Raw genomic sequence first — 19,824 nt, 5'->3', positions numbered from 1 at the left:
CGTGCGGGGTCCCCAGAGCTTCTTAGGCAAGAAAGCCTAGCAACAGGAATCCAGATCTGAGGGGCTGGGTGAGGAACCCAGGTTACCGGGTTAGCAACGGTCTGGGGTAGAGCAGGGAGCCCCCAAATTCCGCTCAACTCCAGCAGGGGCGGGGCTACCGGGGAGGCGTGGCAAGCTCGCGGAGAAGGGCGGGGCGAGAGCACCCGGGGGCGGGGCCAGGCGTCTCCGCCCGCCCGCCACACAGCTGGGCTCGGGAGCGCGCGGCGCGGCACCGCCGGGCAGTGGAGGCGAGGCAGCGGCTAGACGCGAGCGCCGCAGGTGACCCGGGCGGGGAGCCCGGTGCTCGGGGCCGGCTGCGAAGCCGCGGGCCGGAGGCGCACCCCCGCACCCCGCTCGGCTGTCTCCCAGCCTAGGCGCCGGGCGGAGGGGACGCGGTGAGCCCCGAGACGCGCGAGGCCCCGGGACGGCCGGCGGCGCCCGCGGCCCTCGGCATGTTCGGCGAGGCGAGGCTCTTCCTCCCGCCCGTGGGCTGAGGCGGCGACCCGGGCGAGATGCACCTGCCGGGCTCGGCTTAGAGGAGCGTCCCGGCCGCCAAGCGGGAGAGCTTTCGTCCCCCGGCCCCGGCGGCGACCCGCGGGGCCCGGGCCGCGGCGACGGGTGGGCGCCCGGACATGGCGGCCCGGAGCGCCCCGAGCTGCCACCTGCGGCTCGAGTGGGTGTACGGCTACCGGGGCCACCAGTGCCGCAACAACCTCTACTACACGGCGGCGAAGGAGATCGTGTACTTCGTGGCGGGGGTCGGAGTGGTGTACAGCCCGCGCGAGCACCGGCAGAAGTTCTACCGCGGCCACAGCGACGACATCATCAGGTACGGGCTCGGGGGCGGGCGCGGGCGGGCGCTGTCACCCCCGCCGAGCGCTCTCGGAGTTTGCACCCGCCTGTCCTTCTGCAAGTCGTGGCGGCTCCCGCAGAGGAGCGTCGCCCAGGGAAGCGGCGTGCGTCTCCCCGGTCCGGAGCCCACCCGCTTCAGCGCTCCGCTTTCCGCATCTTCCTCCTCCAGGGGAGCCTCCTGCGCATCGGAAGGACGCCCTGCAGGTCATTCGCGTGAATGGCCTTGTGACCTTTCCCATTCCATCAAAATCGGGAGGCTTGTCGACGGGTCGTTTTTTCTCTTTTAGACCCCCGTGATTGATTTCCTGTCAAAAAGAACGCTTATAGGGCCAGGGGTGGGAAATGTTTAAGAGAAGACGAACCCAAGCTCCGCAAAGCGGAGGCCGGATCTGGGGAGCGCGTCACACAGCGTCCAGGAGGGTACTCAACTCTTGGCCCTAGTTAGTAGTTCAGGGTACCAGCAATTATCAGTAGCGAGCAAAGGAACTCGAGGCAAGTCACTGGAGGTTAAAATGCACACACTGGAAGACGATTTGAGAGTATGTCTTATTTGAGAAATAACCCCACACTGATTTCCAGTTCTGTTGTTTATCTTCATCAAAATAATGTTTTCTTTCCTATTTGTAGTTTTCAACCACAAGGTGTATGTTTTTTGCTCTTAATTGATCTGCACCTTTAACGTTGGTCGTGATGTTTACATTTCTTTTATAAGGATGTATAAAGGGTAATTTTCAACATCTCAGAAGAACTTTTGAGTTAAAGTTGGGACCGTTAGAATTGTTATTCCTCAAGCACATTTTGTCCTCCATCACAATGAATGTATTACAGAAAATTTTGGCAGTGTGTTTGTGCTGCTTCTGAGTGCTTGACACAGGTTCTGTGATCAGGTTTGATTTTATTCCGTCATGGATGTTTCAAAAGATTCAAATTAGGTACTTCAAATCCGTATCGTGGTTTGATGCCTCATGAGCAAAAACTCTGGTGCTGAAACTCCAGGAAGTTTGTTATGTTAGCTCTCTGCACATACATAAGGGGAATAAAACTGATGAAAACGCTTTTATTAGTAAGGCCACTGTCATCACATTTATGAATGCCGTGTCTTCTGCTGTGAAATAACTGAGCAATTATTGGGATGATTTCTGTGCTTTCAGGTCAAGCACTGAATTGAAAAATAAAGACAGGCTTTCATGTTTGACCATTTTTATTCCACAAGAATAATCTGTCATTACTTTCTGAAATAAAATTTCTAAAGCACTTTGATTTCTCAGTAATATTCTTTGTCTTGTATTAAATTTGTGCCACAATCCTTACTACACCGATGGTTCAGATTTTACCATCCAGGACAACTTTCCAGATCTTTTTAAGTTGTCATAAATTATATAAGAATGTATCGCTTGTAGCAAATCACAGACATGTAGAGTATGTTTGTCGTTTTGTAGTTTTTGGCAATATATGGGATATATATATATATATATATATATGGGTTGCACAACTCGTGCAGAAGGCAAAAGTATGCCTTTCTTTACCTTTTACTGAAGTGAAATATAAAAGCCGCAGTCAGTGAAGCTCAGTGATCCAGCGCTTAACATGTGTGAGGCCCGAGCTGTAGTAGGACCAAAGAGTAAAAACTTCCAGCAGTGTGACTTCCAGCACAGCCTCTGGTCCTAGCAGAATGAAGCTATAACCTTGTCTCCCTCACATAAAGCACATCAGGACTTGGAAAGCCTCGAAATAATGTGGCTCTCACTGCAGCTGCACTCAGCATCCTTCACCCTTGCACCTCTTACTGTTTTTAGCGGAATAAGATCTGGAGGGAGGCTGGTACTCAAGGCTACTTCATGGAGTCCTGTAAAGCTAGAGACCCAATCCATGGAGAAGGACAGACATGACAGGATTGGTGGGAAGTAAAACTGAGGGCAAATAGTAAGATCAGTGGTTACTATGATTTATGTTCAAGCTAGTGATTTTGGATGTACACCAGGTCTGAAGCCCCGATACCACCACAACAGAAATTCCTAATTTGAGAAGAATAAAATTGCTTCTCGATTCCTCTCCAAAAACCACAATCTAGAAAACCTTCACTTCAGTGTCTAATAAACAAGTGAATGATAATAAAAGCCTCCACCATGCCTTTGGGACTGTACAATCTCAAATTTTCATATCTGCTGAAAATTTACTTGTGATTTGTTGGTGAAATGTAATGAGGCTAAGACTGTTGTAAAGTGAACCAGAAACTGTCAGTTGGTTTGAAAACTGTAAGTGCTGTGTTGCTGTAAATTTTGACAAGTCTGTTATTTGTTTGATGTTTCTATAATCTCAATGTCATCTAAGATGGCTCAAGGCGGTTTTGTATGACATCACATCATGTTATTACGTCGTTTATAGTTGTCTGCCTTCTTTTGCCCTTATCTGTGTGTATTATACTTCTCCAGTCATTTATCCCTTGCAGGTATTTATTTCAGAAACGTGTTGATACTTGGAAGTGAACTTCTACGTAACAACAACACAGGACTTTTTCTCTTCCTTGTGTGTGTATGTGTTTCAAGTACTGTTGCTGCAGCTTCTCTATTAGCTATTTGCAACGGTTTTTGGACAGTTGTTAGTTCTGTTCTTAGCATAAGATGCTTATCAATGGCCTGGTTCGTATTTTGAAACTTTTGATAGTTAGTTTCCCCAGAGGATTTGATAGTCTTTATGTTCTTGTCATTTATTGCCCATCAACATTTATTTTCCAAAGTAGCAGATATTGTAGAAATTTTCCAAATCATGTGTACAGGAAGGGCCACGGATGGGATAGAGTTAACAGTGTGTTTTCACCTTAGCCTCTGGTTTACTCAGTTCTCCACATTTTATAGATGTAGAACTTGAAATATTTTAAAACTAATTCCATCTATTCCTTCAAAAGACTATTTCTCCCTATTTTTCTTAAAGACTTAACTATTCTGGGAAACAGTACTCTCATATGTCATGCTCTTGTGTTATAATAGAATATCTGAAGGTAGTTTTACTACTTTTATTCCCCACCCATCACATTTACCTTTGGTTCTGTTTTGCTATAGCCATTGATTTAGACATTGCCAAATCAAATGGCTACTAATCAATCCACACTTTTTTGAATTTTTGTCGTCACTTGACACATTTGATCGTGCCCCCGTTAAGATGCTTTTTAAAATTTTAAAACCAAAAATTGTACATATGTGTATCTATTGTATAATGTTTAAATTTGTGTAAAAATACTTGTGTCCTTTAATTTAACATTTATTGTTTCTTTTGTTTTAATTTTTCAGGGAAAACATTAAAAAATCCTTCTAGTTGTATGACGTACAGAGCACATTCATTAACTGTAGCCATCCTATTGTGTAATAGAGCCCCAGAGTCCTTATTCCTAGGACTTGGGACTTGCTGATCATCCTTTTCCTATCCCTCTTTTCTGCCTTATTTTCCCTAGTCTTTTGTAACTACCATTCTATTATCAAGTATGAGATCAATTTAAAAAAACAATTCCATATATAGGTGAGATCTTGTAGTTTGTTTTATTTCAATTAACAGTGATATCAGGTTCCATCCATGTTGTCAAAAGTGGATAGAATTTTGTTCTCTTTATAGCTGCATAGCATTTTTTACTTTTTATATTAATTACAGTTTATTCACTTTGTATCCCAGTATAGACGCCTTCTTCCTTCCCTCCCATTCATACCCTCCCTCCCTCATCTCCTCCTATGCTCCTCTCCAAGTCCACTGATAGGGGAGGTCCTTCTCCTTCCATCTGACCCTAGCTTATGAGGACTGGCTGCATTGTCCTACTCTGTGGCCTGGTAAGGCTGCTACCCCAGTGGCGGGGGGTTGGGGGGGAGTCAAAGAGCCAGCCACTGAGTTCATGTCAGAGACAGTCCCTATTCCCCTTATTAGGATACCCACTTGGAAACTGAGCTACATCTGAGCAGGGGTTTTAGGTTATGTGTACGAATGGTCCTTGGTTGGAGTATCAGTCTCAGAGAAGACGCCTGGGCCCAGATTTTTTGGTTCTGTTGCTCTCCTTGTGGAGCTCCTGTCCTCTCCAGATCTTACTAACTCCTGCTTCTTTCATAAAATTCCCTGTACTCTGCCCAAAGTTTGGTTATGAGTCTTAGCATCTGCTTTGATACACTGCTAGGTAGAGACTTTCAGATGCCCTCTGTGGTAGGCTCCTATCCTGTTACTTGTTTTCTCCTACATCCAATGTCCATCCCATTTGCCTTTCTAAGTGAGGATTGATCATCTTACCCCAGGTCCTCTTTCTTGTTTAGCTTCTTTAGGTGTATAGATTTCATTATGTTTATCATATCTTATAGGTCGATATAAGTGAATATATACCATGTGTGTCTTTCTCCTTCTGGGATACTTCACTCAGAATGATCTTTTCTAGATCTCACCATTTGCCTGCAAATTTCATGATTTCCTTGTTTTTAACTGCTTGAGTAGTATTCCATTGTGTAAATGTACCACAATTTCTATATCCATTCCTCTGTTGAGGGACGTCTGGGTTGTTTCCAGGTTCTGGCTATTACGAATAAAGCTGCTATGAACATGGTTGAGCAAATGTCCTTGTTGTGTACTTGAGCATCTTTTGGATCTATGCCTAGGAGTGGTATAGCTGGATCTTGAGGAAGCACTATTCCTAATTGTGGCAGATTGATTTCCAAAGTGGTTGTACCAGTTTACATTCCCACCAGCAATGGAGGAGGGTTCCCCTTTCTCCATAGCCTCTCCAGTATGCGTTATCTCTTGAGTTTTTGATCTTAGCCATTCTGATGGGTGTAAGGTGAAATCTCAGGGTCGTTTTGACTTGCATTTCCCAGATGACTAAGGACGTTGAGCATTTCTTTAAGTATTTCTCTACAGTTCAGTATTCCTTAATTGAGAATTCTCTGTTTAGCTCTGTACCCCATTTTTTAATTAGATTAGTTGATTTGTTGCTTTTTAACTTCTTTAGTTCTTTATATATTCTGGACATTAGCCCTCTGTCAAATATAGGGTTGGTGAAAATCCTTTCCTGGTCTGTAGGCTGTCGTTTTGTTCTGACAAGAGTGTCCTTTGCTTTACAGAAGCTTTTCAGTTTTGTGAGGTTTTATTTATTGACTGTTGTTGATCTTAGAGCCTGTGCTGTTGGTGTTCTGTTCAGGAAGTTGTCTCCTGTGCCAATGAGTTCTAGGCTCTTCCTCACTTTTTCTTCCAACTGATTTAGTCTGGGTTAAATGTTGAGGTCTTTGATCCACTTGGACTTTAGTTTTGTGCAGGGTGATAAATATGGATCTATTTGCATTTTTCTACATATAGACATCCAGTTAGACCAGCACCGTTTGTTGAAGATGCTTTTTTTTTTTTATTTTATAGTTTTAGCTTCTTTGTCAAAAATCAAGTATGTGTAGGTGTGTGGGTTTATTTCTGAGTCTTCTATTTGATTTCATTGATCCACCATTCTGTTTCTATGCCAATACCATGCAGTTTTTATTACTATTGCTCTGTAGTACAGCTTGATATCAGGGATGCCTCCACTCCAGGTGATCTGTTGTTGTACAGGATTGTAAAGAATTGTGTTAGTATTTTGATGGGAATTGCATTGAATATGTAGATTGCTTTTGGCAGGATGGCCATTTTCACTATGTTAATCCTACTGATCTATGAGCATGGGAGATCTTTCCATCTTCTGATATCTTCTTCAATTTCTTTCTTCAGAGACTTGAAGGTTTTTTTTGAACAGGTCTTTTACTTGCTTGGTTAGAGTCACACAAAGATATTTTATGTTATTAGTGGCTATTGTGAAGGGTGTTGTTTCCCTAATTTCTTTCTAGGCCCTTTTGTCTTGGGTATACAGGAGGGCTACTGATTTTTTTGAGTTAATTTTGTATCCAGCCACTTTGCTGAAAGTGTTTATCAGCTGAAGGAGTTCTCTGGTTGAATTTTTGGGGTCTCTCATGTATACTATCATATCATCTGCAAGCAATGATAATTTGACTTCTTCCTTTCCAATTTGTATTTCCTTGATCTCCTTTAGTTGTCTTATTGCTCTAGCTAGAACTTCAAGTACTATGTTGAAGAGATAGAGAGAGAGTTTGCAGCCTTGCCTTGTCCCTGATTTCAGTGGGATTGATTTAACTTTCTCTTCGTTTAGCTTTATGTTGGCTATAGACTTGCTGTATATTGTCTTTACTATGTTTAGTATGTGCCTTGTATCCCTGATGTCCCCAAGACTTTAAACATGAATGGATTTTTGGTCAAATGCTTTTTCAGCATCTAAGGAGACGATCATGTGGTTTTCTCCTTTAGTTTGTTTTTCTCCTTTAGTTTGTTTATATGGTAGTTTACATGGATGGATTTCCATATATTGAAGCACCCCTGCATGCCTGGGATGAAGCCTACTTGGTCATAGTGGATGATATCTTTTATGTGTTCTTGAATTTAGTTTGCAGGTATATTATTGAGTATTTTTGCATCAATATTCATAAGAAAGATAAATATGAAGTTCTCTTTTTTATTGGGTCTTTAGTTTAGGTATCAAGGTGACTGTGGCTTCATAGAATGAGTTTGGTAATATTCCTTCTGTTTTTATTTTGTGGAGTAGTTTGAAGAGAATTGAAGTTAGCTCCTCTTTGAAGGTCTGGTAGAATTCTGTGCTGAAACCATCTGGGCCTGGGCTTTTTTTGGAAGGGAGACTTTTGATGACTGCTTCTATTTCCTTGGGGGATATAGGACTATTCAATTTATTTGCCTGATCTTGATTTAATTTTGTTAATTGGAATCTATCAAGAAAATTGTCCATTTCATTTAGATTTTTTTTGTGGCATTTAGGCTTTTGTAGTAAGACCTAATGATTATTTGGATTTCCTCAGTATCTGTTGTTATGTCCCTTTTTTCATTTTTGATTTTGCTGATTTGGATAGTTTCTCTCTGCCTTTTAGTTAGTTTGACTAAGAGTTTGTCTATCTTGTTGATTTTCTCAGAGAACCAACTCTTGGTTCATTGATTCTTTGAATTGTTTTATTTGTTTCTAATTTATTGATTTCAGCCCTGAGTTTGATTATTTCAGCTGTCTACTCCTCTTGGGTATGTCTGCTTCTCTTTTTTTTCCTAGTGCTTTCAGGTGAGCCGTTAAGATGCTTGTATGAGATGTTGCAAATTTCTTCTTGAAGGTACTTAGTGCTGTAATAATTTTCCTCTTAGCACTGCTTTCATTGTGTCCTGTAAGTTTGGGTTATGTTCTGCCTTCATTTTCATCGAATTCTAAGTCTTTAATTTCTTCATTTATTTCTTCCCTAATCCAGCTGTCATTGAGTATCGAGTTGTTCAGTTTCCAGGTGTGTGTAGGCTTTTTGCTCTTTCTGTTGTTGTTGAGGTCCAGCTTTAGTCTGTGGTGGTCAGATGTATCTGTTGAGGCTCGCTTTGTGACCAACTATATGGTCTACTTTGGAAAAGGTTCCATGAAGTGCTGAAAAGAAGGTATACTCTTTTGAATTTGGGTGAAAAATTCTGTAGACATCTATTAGGTCCATTTGATTTAGGACCTCTGTAAGTGCCATTATTTCCCTATTTAGTTTCCGTCTGGATGATCTGCCCCTTGGTGAGAGTGAAGTGTTGAATTCTCCCATTATTAAGATGTTGGGGTTGATGTGTGATTTAAGCTTTAATAATGTTTCATTTACAAATGTAGGTGCTCTTGTATTTGGGGCATAGATGTTTAGAATAGTGATGTCCTCCTGGTGGAGTTTTCCTTTGATGAGCATGAAGTGACTCTCCTCATCTTTTTTCATGAATTTTGGTTGCAAGTCTATTTTATTATATATTAGGATAGCTACCCCAGCTTCTTTTCTGAGTCTGTTTGCTTGAAAAACATTTTTCCAGCCCTTTACTCTGAGGTAGTGTTTTTTTTTAGTTGCAGAGGTGTGTTTCTTGGATGAAGCAGAATGTTGGATTCTGTTTCTGTAACCATTCTGTTAATCTGTATCTTTTTATTGGAGAGTTGAGTCCATTGACGTTGATAGATAATAGTGACCAATGAATATTAGTTTTTTGGTTTTGTTTTTTATTGTGGAGTTGGTAGTGTTACTGTGTTTCATTGCTTGTTTTCTTTTAATTTTTTTTTTTTGTTGTGAAGTTATCTATATCCTGTGTTTTCTTGGGTGTAGCTGTTTTCATTGGATTAGAGTTTTCCTTCTAGTATCTTCTGATCTTCTGTAGGGCTGGGTTGCTGTGTAGATATTGTTTAAGTTTAGTTTTGTCACAGAATATTTATTTTGTTTTCGCCATCTATGTTGATTGAAAGCTTTGCAGGGTATAGTAGTCTGGGTTGGCATCTGTGGTGTCTTAAAGTCTGCTTGACATCTCCCCAGGTGCTTCTGGCTTTCATAGTTTCTGATGAGAAGTCCAGTGTGATTCTGATAGGTCTACCTTCATATATTACTTGGCCTTTTCCCCTTACTGCTTTTAATATTTTTTTTTCTTTTTCTGTTTTTGACTATGATGTGACGTGAGGAGTTTCTTTTCTGGTCTAGTCTATTTGGTGTTCTGTAGGCCTCTTGTATGTTTATGGACATCTCTTTAAGTTGGGAAATTTTTCTGTGATTTTCTTGAAAATATTTTCTGGACCTTGGAGCCTGGACTCTTCTTTTTCATCCATTCCTATTATTCTTAAATTTCATCTTTTCATGGTGTCCTTGATTTCTTGGATGTTTGTGTTTGGAACTTTACTGATTTTACTTTTTCTTTGAGAGATATATCAATTTCTGCAAGTGTATCTTCAGCATGCCTTGTATTCTATTGGTGATGCTTACTTTTGTGGTTCCTGATCTTTTCTCTAAGTTCTCCAGCTTCTGGGTTTTCTCTGTTTGTGTGTTCTTTATTGATTCTAATTCCGTTTATATGCCTTGCACCATTTCCTTCATCAATTTGAATGTGGATTCATGTCTTTCCATGATGATTTGTTCGTTTCCTCTCTATATGCCACTAATTTTGCCTTTACTTGTGCCTCTATTTGTTTGGCTGTATTTGCCTGTATTTCTTTGAGAGCTTTGTTCATTTCCTCTTTATTTGCCTCCATTTGTGTGGCTATTTCTTTGAGAGATTTGTTTGTTTCTTCTTTATGTGCCCTTAATAACTGGATAAGCATAGCTTTAAAATAATTTTCCTGTGTTTTTGATGAATATCCATTGATTTGGGGGGTTGCTGGTGAAGCCATGATGTCCAGATTTTTGTTGGATGTGTTCCTACACCAGCCTGTGGTCATCTGCTTATCCATAACCTTCGCTGTTTTTTCTTGTAGTCTGTACTTTGGACTGGGTCGTCTTTCTCTGGCATCTGGAGTATTCTTCAGGAAGATGAGAGAGGTCCAGTGGTTTGACAGTGTGTGTTGGTGTTTCAGCTGTACCTAAGGGAGGACGGTTGCAGTGCGGGCGAACAAGCATAGCGGTGTACATGGAAATGTGCCTTGAAGGACAGGGTGCTAGAGAGTGTAGATGCCTGGAATGTGGGGCAGGGGAGGGGTGCAGGCGCAGGAGGGGGTGCTGGTGCTGGCACTGTTCACTGGCGCAATGTGTGTGCGCAGGTTCCCTGAATACCTCAGTGGCCTACAGGTCTGTCATACTCTCCTTCTGATATTCTGTCTGGGCTCCAGGAATTGTTTGCCCGGCCTCCACTGGTAGACCCACAGAACAGGGGCTTCAGTGTTGAGAAAGCTGTCCCAAGGATCCCTATGTTGCCCACAGTGGTGCTATGGGTGGGAGGGATCTGATGTCTGGATGCTTCTGTAGAGGGACCCTGGATCTGGGGCTCTGCACGCACTCACTTGAAGGCACACTCAACTCTCTAGTGGGCTTAATCAGAAAGCACAGGGGTTCCCCCTGTTCTATACTCTCAGATTTGGGCCTCCCGGGGCAAATGCCAGTGTAGGAGATCCATCAGCCCAGTGGTGCTGCAGCCACAGAACTGGGAGGCTGGTATAGGGTTCACTGGGTGTCCAGCCTCTGCAGCAGAACTGGGAGCCGCTGGTACAGATGCCTGCTGGGAGGCCCTGGGGAGTCTGTACAGCTGCTCACGGACCTTGGTGACCTGGCAGCCCATAGAGCCAGCTGCCCGCCACTGAAGGACTGGGAGGCCCTGCAGGGCCCATACAGATGCTCATGGACCTGGGACCTGGGAGGCTGGTCCAGCTGGCAGTTTGCCACTGAGGAGCTGGGAGGCCTGCCTTCCCTGTCTCAGATACCAAGCAGGGAGTTGTGTGCTAGGAGCAATGGGCACTGTGGGCCGCCTCCATTGAGGAGGTAGGCCCGACAAGGGAAAGTGCAGGGGGATTGAATATTTGCCACTCAGTCCCAGAGAACTCCCCGGGTGACCTGGATCCAAATGGTCTCAGCTCACAGATTGTCCCCTCTCGCCCAGGAAGCCTCAGTGTCAGTGTTCTGGCTTCAGCTGCCCCTCCACTCACTGATTTCAGAGTTTCAGATATTCTGCCCCACAGATAAGGTACCAACTGGTCACTGCCATCTTGGATCCCCAGCTGAATAGTATTTTATTGGTGTTGTGTGTGTGTGTGTGTGTGTGTGTGTGTGTGTGTGTGTGAGAGAGAGAGAGAGAGAGAGAGAGAGAGAGAGAGAGGGGAGCAGAACTATTGAGAACATTTTAAGTAGGTGTTCAGATAGGATGGAAGGGAAGCCTCATTGTTAGGATGATTAGAGACTGGGGTTGGGGTGGGGAGCTATGCCGTGTAGAAATCTGAGTAAAGGATAGAATAGCAAAGGGAGTGTTCTGTATAGAAGGTCTGAAGTAGAAGTCCTAATGAATTTGATGAACAGTGAGAGAATTTGTGTGGCTGGAGTAGCATGGACTTAGGTTCAATGAGGTAAAGATTAGATGAAACAGATTTTGTAGGACCTTGCTGAGAGAGTTTTGGCTTTCTCTCTGAGGAAGTTGTTTTAACAGTTGTGGTTTGAATTAGAATGGTCCCCATTGGCTTGTTGATTTGCATGCTTAGTCATCAGGGAGTAGCACTACTTGAGAGGAATAAGAGGTTTGGCCTAGGAGTAGGTGTGGCCTTGTTAGAGGAAGTGTGTCACTGGGGTTGGGCTTTGAGGTTTCAAAAGCTCAAGCCAGGCCCAGTGCCTCTTTTTTCATGCTGCCTTTGGATCTAGATGTAGAATTCTTAGCTACTTCTCCAGCACCATGTCCGTCTGTGTGCTACCATGCTCCCCACCCTGCTGATAATGAATTAAACCTCTAAATCTGTAAGCAAGCCCCAATTAAATATTTTCTTTTATAAAAGTTGCCATGGTCATGGTGTCTCTTTACAGCAATAGAACACTAAGACAGCAATTTAATGAAGTGATTGGCTTGGAGAATAACAAAATCACAGTGGTTTCTATCTCTATTAAGAGTATACTGGAGAAGAGGGGCAGCAGGAAAGTAGGGAAACCACTGAGGGAGACTGTTGCAGTTTTTCATTCCAGAAGTGTCAGTGGTTTAGACCAGTCGAGATATTGAGAGGAGTAACAGTGAAAACAATGAGGAAAAAAAATTCTGAATGTATTTTAATGATAGGAACAGCAGGATTGATTAATAAATCAGATGTAAATTATGAGAGAAAAGGAAGACAATAAGGATCATAAAATCTTGATCAGAACATCAGGAGAATTGGAGTTAGCATTTACTTAGTTGAGAAAGATTGTGAGAAATATTTTCTCTTGTGGAGAACTGGAAAAATGAGAAGCCCTGTGTTAGAAGAGTTCGATTTGAGATTCCTCATACACAAGTAAATGGGATTTGGAATCATACAGCTGGACACGTATGTCTGTAACTCATGGAAACAGTCTGGTATGGCTAGTATAAATTGGGTGTTATCAGCATTTAAGTAGTAAATCCGTGACTCCCAATAAAGTTACCAGGTTAGCAAGTATAGACAGAAAGTGGATCTGAAACTGGATTTCTGTTGTGCTTCAATATTCAAAGCAGGGGAGGTGAAGAATGAAATAACAAAATTGTGGCCAGAGAAGCAGGAGGACTAGTACGGGGTGTGGAGACATCAGATATGACCAAGCCTGCTTCCCATTAGTCAAGATGTTAGGTGTCTGTGGTTATTATATTATAGTTATAAGACCTGCCCAGGAGAGCATTATGGTCAAATGGTCAGGGGAAAGGAGGTCCAGAAAAAAGTCAAAATGGGCTGTTATGAAAACATAAAACTAGCACCCTTTAAGATATTCCAGCAGCTTCCATTTTACTTTGTTATTTAAAGCAAAGAACCAAACAATGGCATGTGGCTGGCAGCCCTAGATTCTTACTACTCACAGTGGGGTCTTCAGATTGGTGATGGGAACATTACCTGAAAACTTACGAAAAAGTACAGATTTATTTATTTTTCATCTGTGGCTTTTGAGACAGGGCTTCTCCGTGTGGTCCTGGCTGGCCTGGCCTCACTCGAAATACAGGCTCTGCTTCCCACTGTGAGTCAACTTTACATAGTTGTGACACCGCATCTGAGAAAGAAATTTTAAAGGAGGAAATCAGTATTTTTGCTTATGGTTTTTAGAGGTTTCAGTTGGAGTTTGGATGGTCTTTTGTTGCCTGGGGCCTGAGGCAGGGCAGAATATCATGGTGCAATGTAAATGGCAGAAGAGGCTCTCACTTCAGGCCAGCCAGGAAGCAGGTAGCCGGGGAGAATGAGCAATGGCGAGAACAGGAAAGGAGAGAGGGGAGAGGGAAAAATAATGTGGACATTGTGTTGGTGAGCTTTTTAAAACTTTTATTTACATTTTTATCTCTTTCTCCCTACTCCACCCTATTCCTTCTAACACCCCAAAACCAGGCAGGAGAGAGAAAGGGTTAGTGGGAGAGGGCGCAAAGTTCTCTTAGCTGCTTCCTGCTGGTTAGAGTTGCTGGGTTCCTTGGAGCTAGTCCAATTCTGGTTTCAGGAGATCTCCAACTTCTTGTCTCACTGCATCAACAGCAACCAGGAGCCACAGGGGGAAGCAGCAGGAGCCTTCTTCTTCCTCAGAGCTCTGGCATTTATTCCCTCTCCAGAGTCCTCAGATTTAAACTCTCTGCAGCTGGCAAAAAGCTCCTCTCAGAGCTGGCCTGAGGCAAATAGTCTGCTGCTGTGGACCCTGTGAATCAGTCCCACCCCACACCTGGGATTAAAGCAAACCATGTTTATATCCACCCTAGTGTGTGCCAGCTTCACTTCCTACCTGAAGACGGCATTCATTCGTTCTCCTTAACCTTGTATTGAATCTGTGTCCTTGCGTCCTTTGTGAGTACTTGGTCAGGATCTACAGTACTATACTCCACTGCCCCTAGTGTGGAGGGTTGTATTTCCTACTCACACCAGTACGTGGTTGGGGACGGTAGCGGCACAGGTGATCTTTAAGTATGCGTCTCATAGGACTTAGCCACCAGGGATATAACCAGGTCTGACTGCTACGTGGTTGTCATCTATAGGTGGTGTAGGTCATCAGGGAGCAGGGTAGAATTCCAACCCAGCATAGAAAGAATAAGACTAATTTTATAGCATAGGTGACTAGCACTAGAGGCCACAGTTGGTTGAGTGAGACTTTGCTGGTTGTTAGTTAACTAATGGACAATATCTTTAACACATAAAACATGAGACCTGGGAGCAGAAATCTTACCTGAAACTAGGGTGCTAGATTGAGAAGCTAAGCCTTTACAAAAGGTAGTTTTGATAGCTATATTTTTTAAAGACTATGTAGAAGTTTGAAATTGACATAATAGAGATTATGAAAGGTCTTTAAAGTTCTCAGAGTTTTATTGCTATTTTAAGTTAGTAATACTTATTATAGAAAACTTAAAGCCACAGGAAAATATTTACCCACAATCTTGCAATCTGGGAATATTGCTATATTGTTTTTTTAGATTATTCACTTGTGAGCTTTTTTAGTATATGCAGTCTTGAGCAGTTGAGGTTACACTGTATGTAAAATATAGATTATGTTTTTCCTTAATATTATAACAGAAGCTTTTCTTAATGTTACAAAAAAAATTCCTATGATTTTAAATGATGTTAAAGTTTTTTTCTGTTATAAAGGATGGGATGAGAGCATGTTCATAAGTTTGAGGATTAATTTATTCAAAATTTCTTTTTAACTTTAGTGGTTTCTGTGGAAATTCAGTTAGCAAATATTGATTGAATAACAACAATCAGTGGACTAATCATTGCTTTAGGTGCTTAGGGTTATAAGTGAATAAAAGAATGTTCACAAAGTTTCTGCCCTATTGATTGGCATATAGATTTTAATGGAAAGTATAAAATCAAACATATACAATAGTAGCTCTAAATAGTTGATAATTTCTGTAAATGCCTCTAGGGTAATGAATTAGGATATATTGAAATGTGAGTAGTTAGAGAGAGCTTCTTAGTACATGATACCTTTGACCTAAAGGATGAATGAGGCAAAGATTTTGGAGATAATTCTAGACAAAAACTTGAAGCACAATAATCTTGACCTTTTTATGGGACAGAAAGGAGTATGTGGCTAGAGTGAACAAGAGGGAAAATAGAAGATTAAGGCTAGAGAACATGCCAGATGGGATTTTATTCTAGATCAAGGGAAGCTGTTGGAGAGTTTTCACTAAGTGGAAAGTAATGACAGATTTATGTTGTTCTAAAAGATTACTCTGGGGCCATTGAAATGGCTCAGCAGGTAAAGGTGCTTGCCATATAAGCCTGATGACCTGAGTTTGAGCCCCAAAACTCATGTAAAACTAGAAGTGTTGAAAAGACTCCACAAAGTTGTCCTCTGATCTCCATATATACTCTGTTGCAGGCCCTACTCCCAGTAAAAAATAATAAATGAAATTTTTTCTTTAAAAAATTATTCTGGCTATATTGAGGAAACTCTAAAAGGGAACAAAAAAGAAAAGAAGGCGGGTGCCATCCTACTAAAAGCAATCTACAGATTCAAGTACCTCCAACCAAAATATCAGGACCTTTCTCCACAGACAGAAAAGAAAAATCTCACAAGTTGTGAAGAGGCACAAAAGACCAAGAGTGGCCAAAGCAGTCCTAAACAAAAACAATATTGCAGGAGGCATCACTGTGCCTAGTTTTAAATTGTATTACAGAGCCATACAGAGTAATAAAAACATCATTTTTCTGGCACAAAAACAGAGAAATTGGTCAGCATAACCATTACTATTGGATCTTTGACAGAGATGCCAACAAACAAAACAAACAAACAAAACACAAAACAAAACAAAGCAAAACAAAACAACCCACATCAGAGGAAAGACAACATGTTCAACAAGTGGTACTGGGAAACCTGGATTTCAACATTCAGAAAAATGAAACTACATCCTTCCCTCTTATCTTCACAAACCACAACTTAAAATGGATAAATTGCCAGCTCTGCATCTGACAGGGAATTAATATCTAGAATATACAGAAAACTAAACAACATCAACAAAACTAATCACCAAGAAAACAAACAACCCAGTTTTTAAAATGGGCTGTAGAATAGAACAGAATATTTTATAAAAAAAGACATACAAATGGCTAGTAAACACTTTTTAAAATATTCAGCGTCTTTAGCCATCAGTGAAATACAGATTAAAACTATTGTAAGCGTCCAGTACCATGCGTGGTTTCCCTCTTATTTTGTAGACCTTATGTTAGTTATTGCCAACATATGTGTGCCTCTGTTGCCATGCTGATCATTGTGGTTCATGGCTGTCATAGCTGGGTAGGACTATTGGTTGCTTCCCTCTCTTGGAAACTTGATGGTGCCTTCTTCTGGTACCAGGAAGAAGGCTTTCAGATCAGATCTAGCTTAGGTCCTTTGGGTCCTGTCAAAAGTACATGGTATCATTAGCAGAAGGGACTTACCTTTCACCTCTAGGAGGCAACCAAGGGCAACAGCTATAATGTTTTGAGAATCTCTTGGACAGCTCTGACCAACAACTCAAAAGGAGGCTTCTATCTCAGAGAGGATGTACGTATGGAGTCTTCTCAACATGGCTCTCTAAACAAAACCTGAACAAGAATGACATCAGTGATCATGCTAAATGGAAGGGGGATGACCTGCAGGGACTCTATCCTAGATAGATAACTATGGAGACTGGGGAATGCTGAGAGTGGAAGAAATGATTTTCTCCAGGGAAGAACCTCCCAACTGGTCATCCTATACCAAGTGTTCAGCCCTGAGATCATATATGTGTGTGTGTGTGTGTGTGTGTGTGTGTGTGTGTGACATTATATATAGACCAAGAAGGTTGCAGTTATGTATTTAGTAATATATATTTAATAACAATTAAAGAAAAAGAGGTCATAAATTTGAGAGATAACAAGGAGAAACTGGAAGAAGGAAAGGGAGGAAAATGATTTATTTACATTATAATTTAGAAGATAAAATAATTTAAGAACTACTTTAAGTTTCCATATTATCTCAACCAGAATGGCTAAGATTTTAAAAAGTAGAAGAAAAAGAAAACAAATCCTGGTGTAGGTGTGTCAAAAAGGGAAACAGTTTTATATTGTTACATAGTGCTAGACCCTGCCTGCTACAACATCGACCTTCTAGACAAGATGTGTCCAGTGATACACACCATGATCATTGCAACTGTTATAAAGGAAGGCATTTTTTGCTTGCAGTTTTAGAAGGTTAGTTCTTTGTCATCAAGGTGGGAGGGAGCATGGTGGCATGTAGGCAGACATGGTCCTAGAGAAATAACAGAGTTCTGCATCCGGATCTACATGTTGCAGGATGGGAGTCTCTGGGCCTGGCTTGGGCTTCTGAAACCTCAAAGCCCACCCTAGTGACACACTTTCTTTAATAACGCCACACCTACTCTAATAAGGCCACACCTCCTAACTCTTCCAAAAAGTGCCACTCCCTGGTAACCAAACATTCAAATCTATGAGCCTGTGGGACCATTCTTATTCAGCCACCATACTAGGTATGGAGACAACCAACCCCCTCTTGATTGAATATGAGATCTGTTCCACAGGAGAGAGTTCATGCCTGATACTGTAGGCGTGGTCAAAACTCATGGCTAGGGAAGTCATAGGTTCTTTTGGAGACCCCATTGATGTTGGAGGATGGGGAGGAGTGCTGTTAAATGCTGTCTCTGGACATGGCATGGCTCTTTGCTGTATACCATTTCCCTCAGAATTGAAGAATTGTTTTTCCTGGAGGGAAGGGGAGGCTCTTTTGACATAGGAGTTATACAAATGATCTGTCCTTTGTCAACAATAAAAAAGAGTAAAAGATTGATGGAGGAAGTGACTAACTAGCTGAGCGGGAGGGAGACACTCAGACTGACAGCTGCTGCAGCTGTGTAGAGAGCTCCAACATTGCAGCCTTTGTGAGTTGTTGCCTGTGTTGGGGTGGGCTTTTCACTGACACGGCTGCTTTTGACTCATCCTTGTTCCATGTGACTCCTTCCCCATACTCCTGTTGGTGACCTCAATAAGAACTTTGGTTCACCAAGTTGAACAGTGGCCTGCTCTTTACTTTGATCTGTTGTGGGTTCCCTATTCCTGGTGAGCAGACATTTGTGTGTTGTGTTTCCCCAAAAGTCTATCACATGAGTGTTGCTTATTCCAGACAGTTTCATCTAAATGAATCTGTAGAATATGTGGCTCTATGTATATATTTTCTTCTGTCTAGTGTTAAATTTCAGAGTTCATCTCTGTTGCAACATCTTATTAGCACTTTATGTCTTTTTCTCCATTCAGTTATGAACATTTGAGCTTTTTGCTGTTATGAATAATTTTGGCATGAGCACTTATGTGCAAATCTTGTGTGGACATATGTTTTTACTCCTTTTAGGAATGAATCTAGAAATGGAATTGTTGTATCCTATAGTGACTCTGCTAACCTGTTTTTAAGCTGGCTGTATAATTTTACAGTCCCACAAATAATAATTGTAGGTTCACATTTTCTGTAATATTTTTATTTAATCATTACTGGCACTTTGATGAGAACTCTTGATTTTAGATTGATTTAAGAGGCATTGCCATCTTGTGAATATTACATTCTTTTAAGCCTAGAACTGATGTGATTTATCCTCTGTTTAGACCTTTTAAAATGACTTGTAGTTTGGGTTCTAGATTTCAGGATAGAATTCATGTGATCCCTTAAGTTTCTTATTGTATTTGCTCTTGTTGGTGCTACTATAATTTAGATTTTCTTGTTTTCTTTCTCTCTTTTTTTTTTTTTTTGGTTGGTCTCTGTTAGTGTAGAGAAATGCAATTGAAAGTCTTTTTTATCTAAAGGCAAACCTGATAATTTAAAAGTTTGATAAGCAATTTTCAAGCCTTATTATTTATTTATTTATTTATTTATTTATTTATTTATATATTTTAGTCTTGCACTGCATCCTGAGAGAGTGTTGGTAGCAACAGGACAAGTTGGGAAAGAGCCTTACATCTGTGTTTGGGACTCTTACACTGTCCAGACCGTGTCAATTCTTAAGGATGTTCATACACATGGTATAGCTTGTTTAGCCTTCGATTTGGATGGACAGGTATGTGATAATTTTCCTCCTTTGTATCAATTTTGATGTTAAAATGCGTGCTATAAGAAATCATTATGAGTTTATAATATAGAATTGAAAAACACTGATAAAAAGTATTTGTTTATCTAAAGGTGTTAAAGTATAAATGAGATGGGTTGATGACATAGCTAACAAAAATAAAAATAATGGGTATTAATTTCATCATTACCAAGAACTTTCTTCATCAAATTATTCTAAAAGCCAAAGAAATTCTCATTCACTAGGCTGTTACAGAAAATTTTATCTGTCACTATTTTCCAGATAAGGGCATATGGAAGATACCTTGGGAAAATTAAGTTTCTCTGAGTAGAGCTGTATATATTTTCACCTTCAGTCACATTAAGTTTTTCTCTTATAATTTTATTTTTATTTTTATTGAAAATGAGACAATATCAATGA

At 41.2% G+C, this 19,824-nt stretch overlaps 1 protein-coding gene across 8 annotated transcripts in view; it reads left to right on the top strand.

Annotated features, from left to right (window-relative positions):
- The first annotated feature begins 261 nt into the window (after nt 1-261).
- Eml5 (EMAP like 5) overlaps nt 262-19,824 on the top strand; it is a 109,853-nt gene continuing 90,290 nt past the window's right edge. For all 8 annotated transcript variants that reach the window (XM_060388012.1, XM_060388013.1, XM_060388011.1 and 5 more), the window contains exons 1-2: nt 262-868; nt 19,236-19,395. In XM_060388012.1, coding sequence (XP_060243995.1) covers nt 672-868; nt 19,236-19,395 — 357 coding nt within the window. In that variant the 5' untranslated portion in view covers nt 262-671. The remainder of the gene's footprint in view (nt 869-19,235; nt 19,396-19,824) is intronic.

The sequence above is a fragment of the Meriones unguiculatus genome, chromosome 7, assembly GCF_030254825.1.
Source record: "Meriones unguiculatus strain TT.TT164.6M chromosome 7, Bangor_MerUng_6.1, whole genome shotgun sequence".
NCBI classification, from domain to species: Eukaryota; Metazoa; Chordata; class Mammalia; order Rodentia; family Muridae; genus Meriones; species Meriones unguiculatus.
The sequence above is the reverse complement of the archived record's forward strand: the minus strand, read 5'-3'. Positions and strand labels throughout refer to the sequence as shown.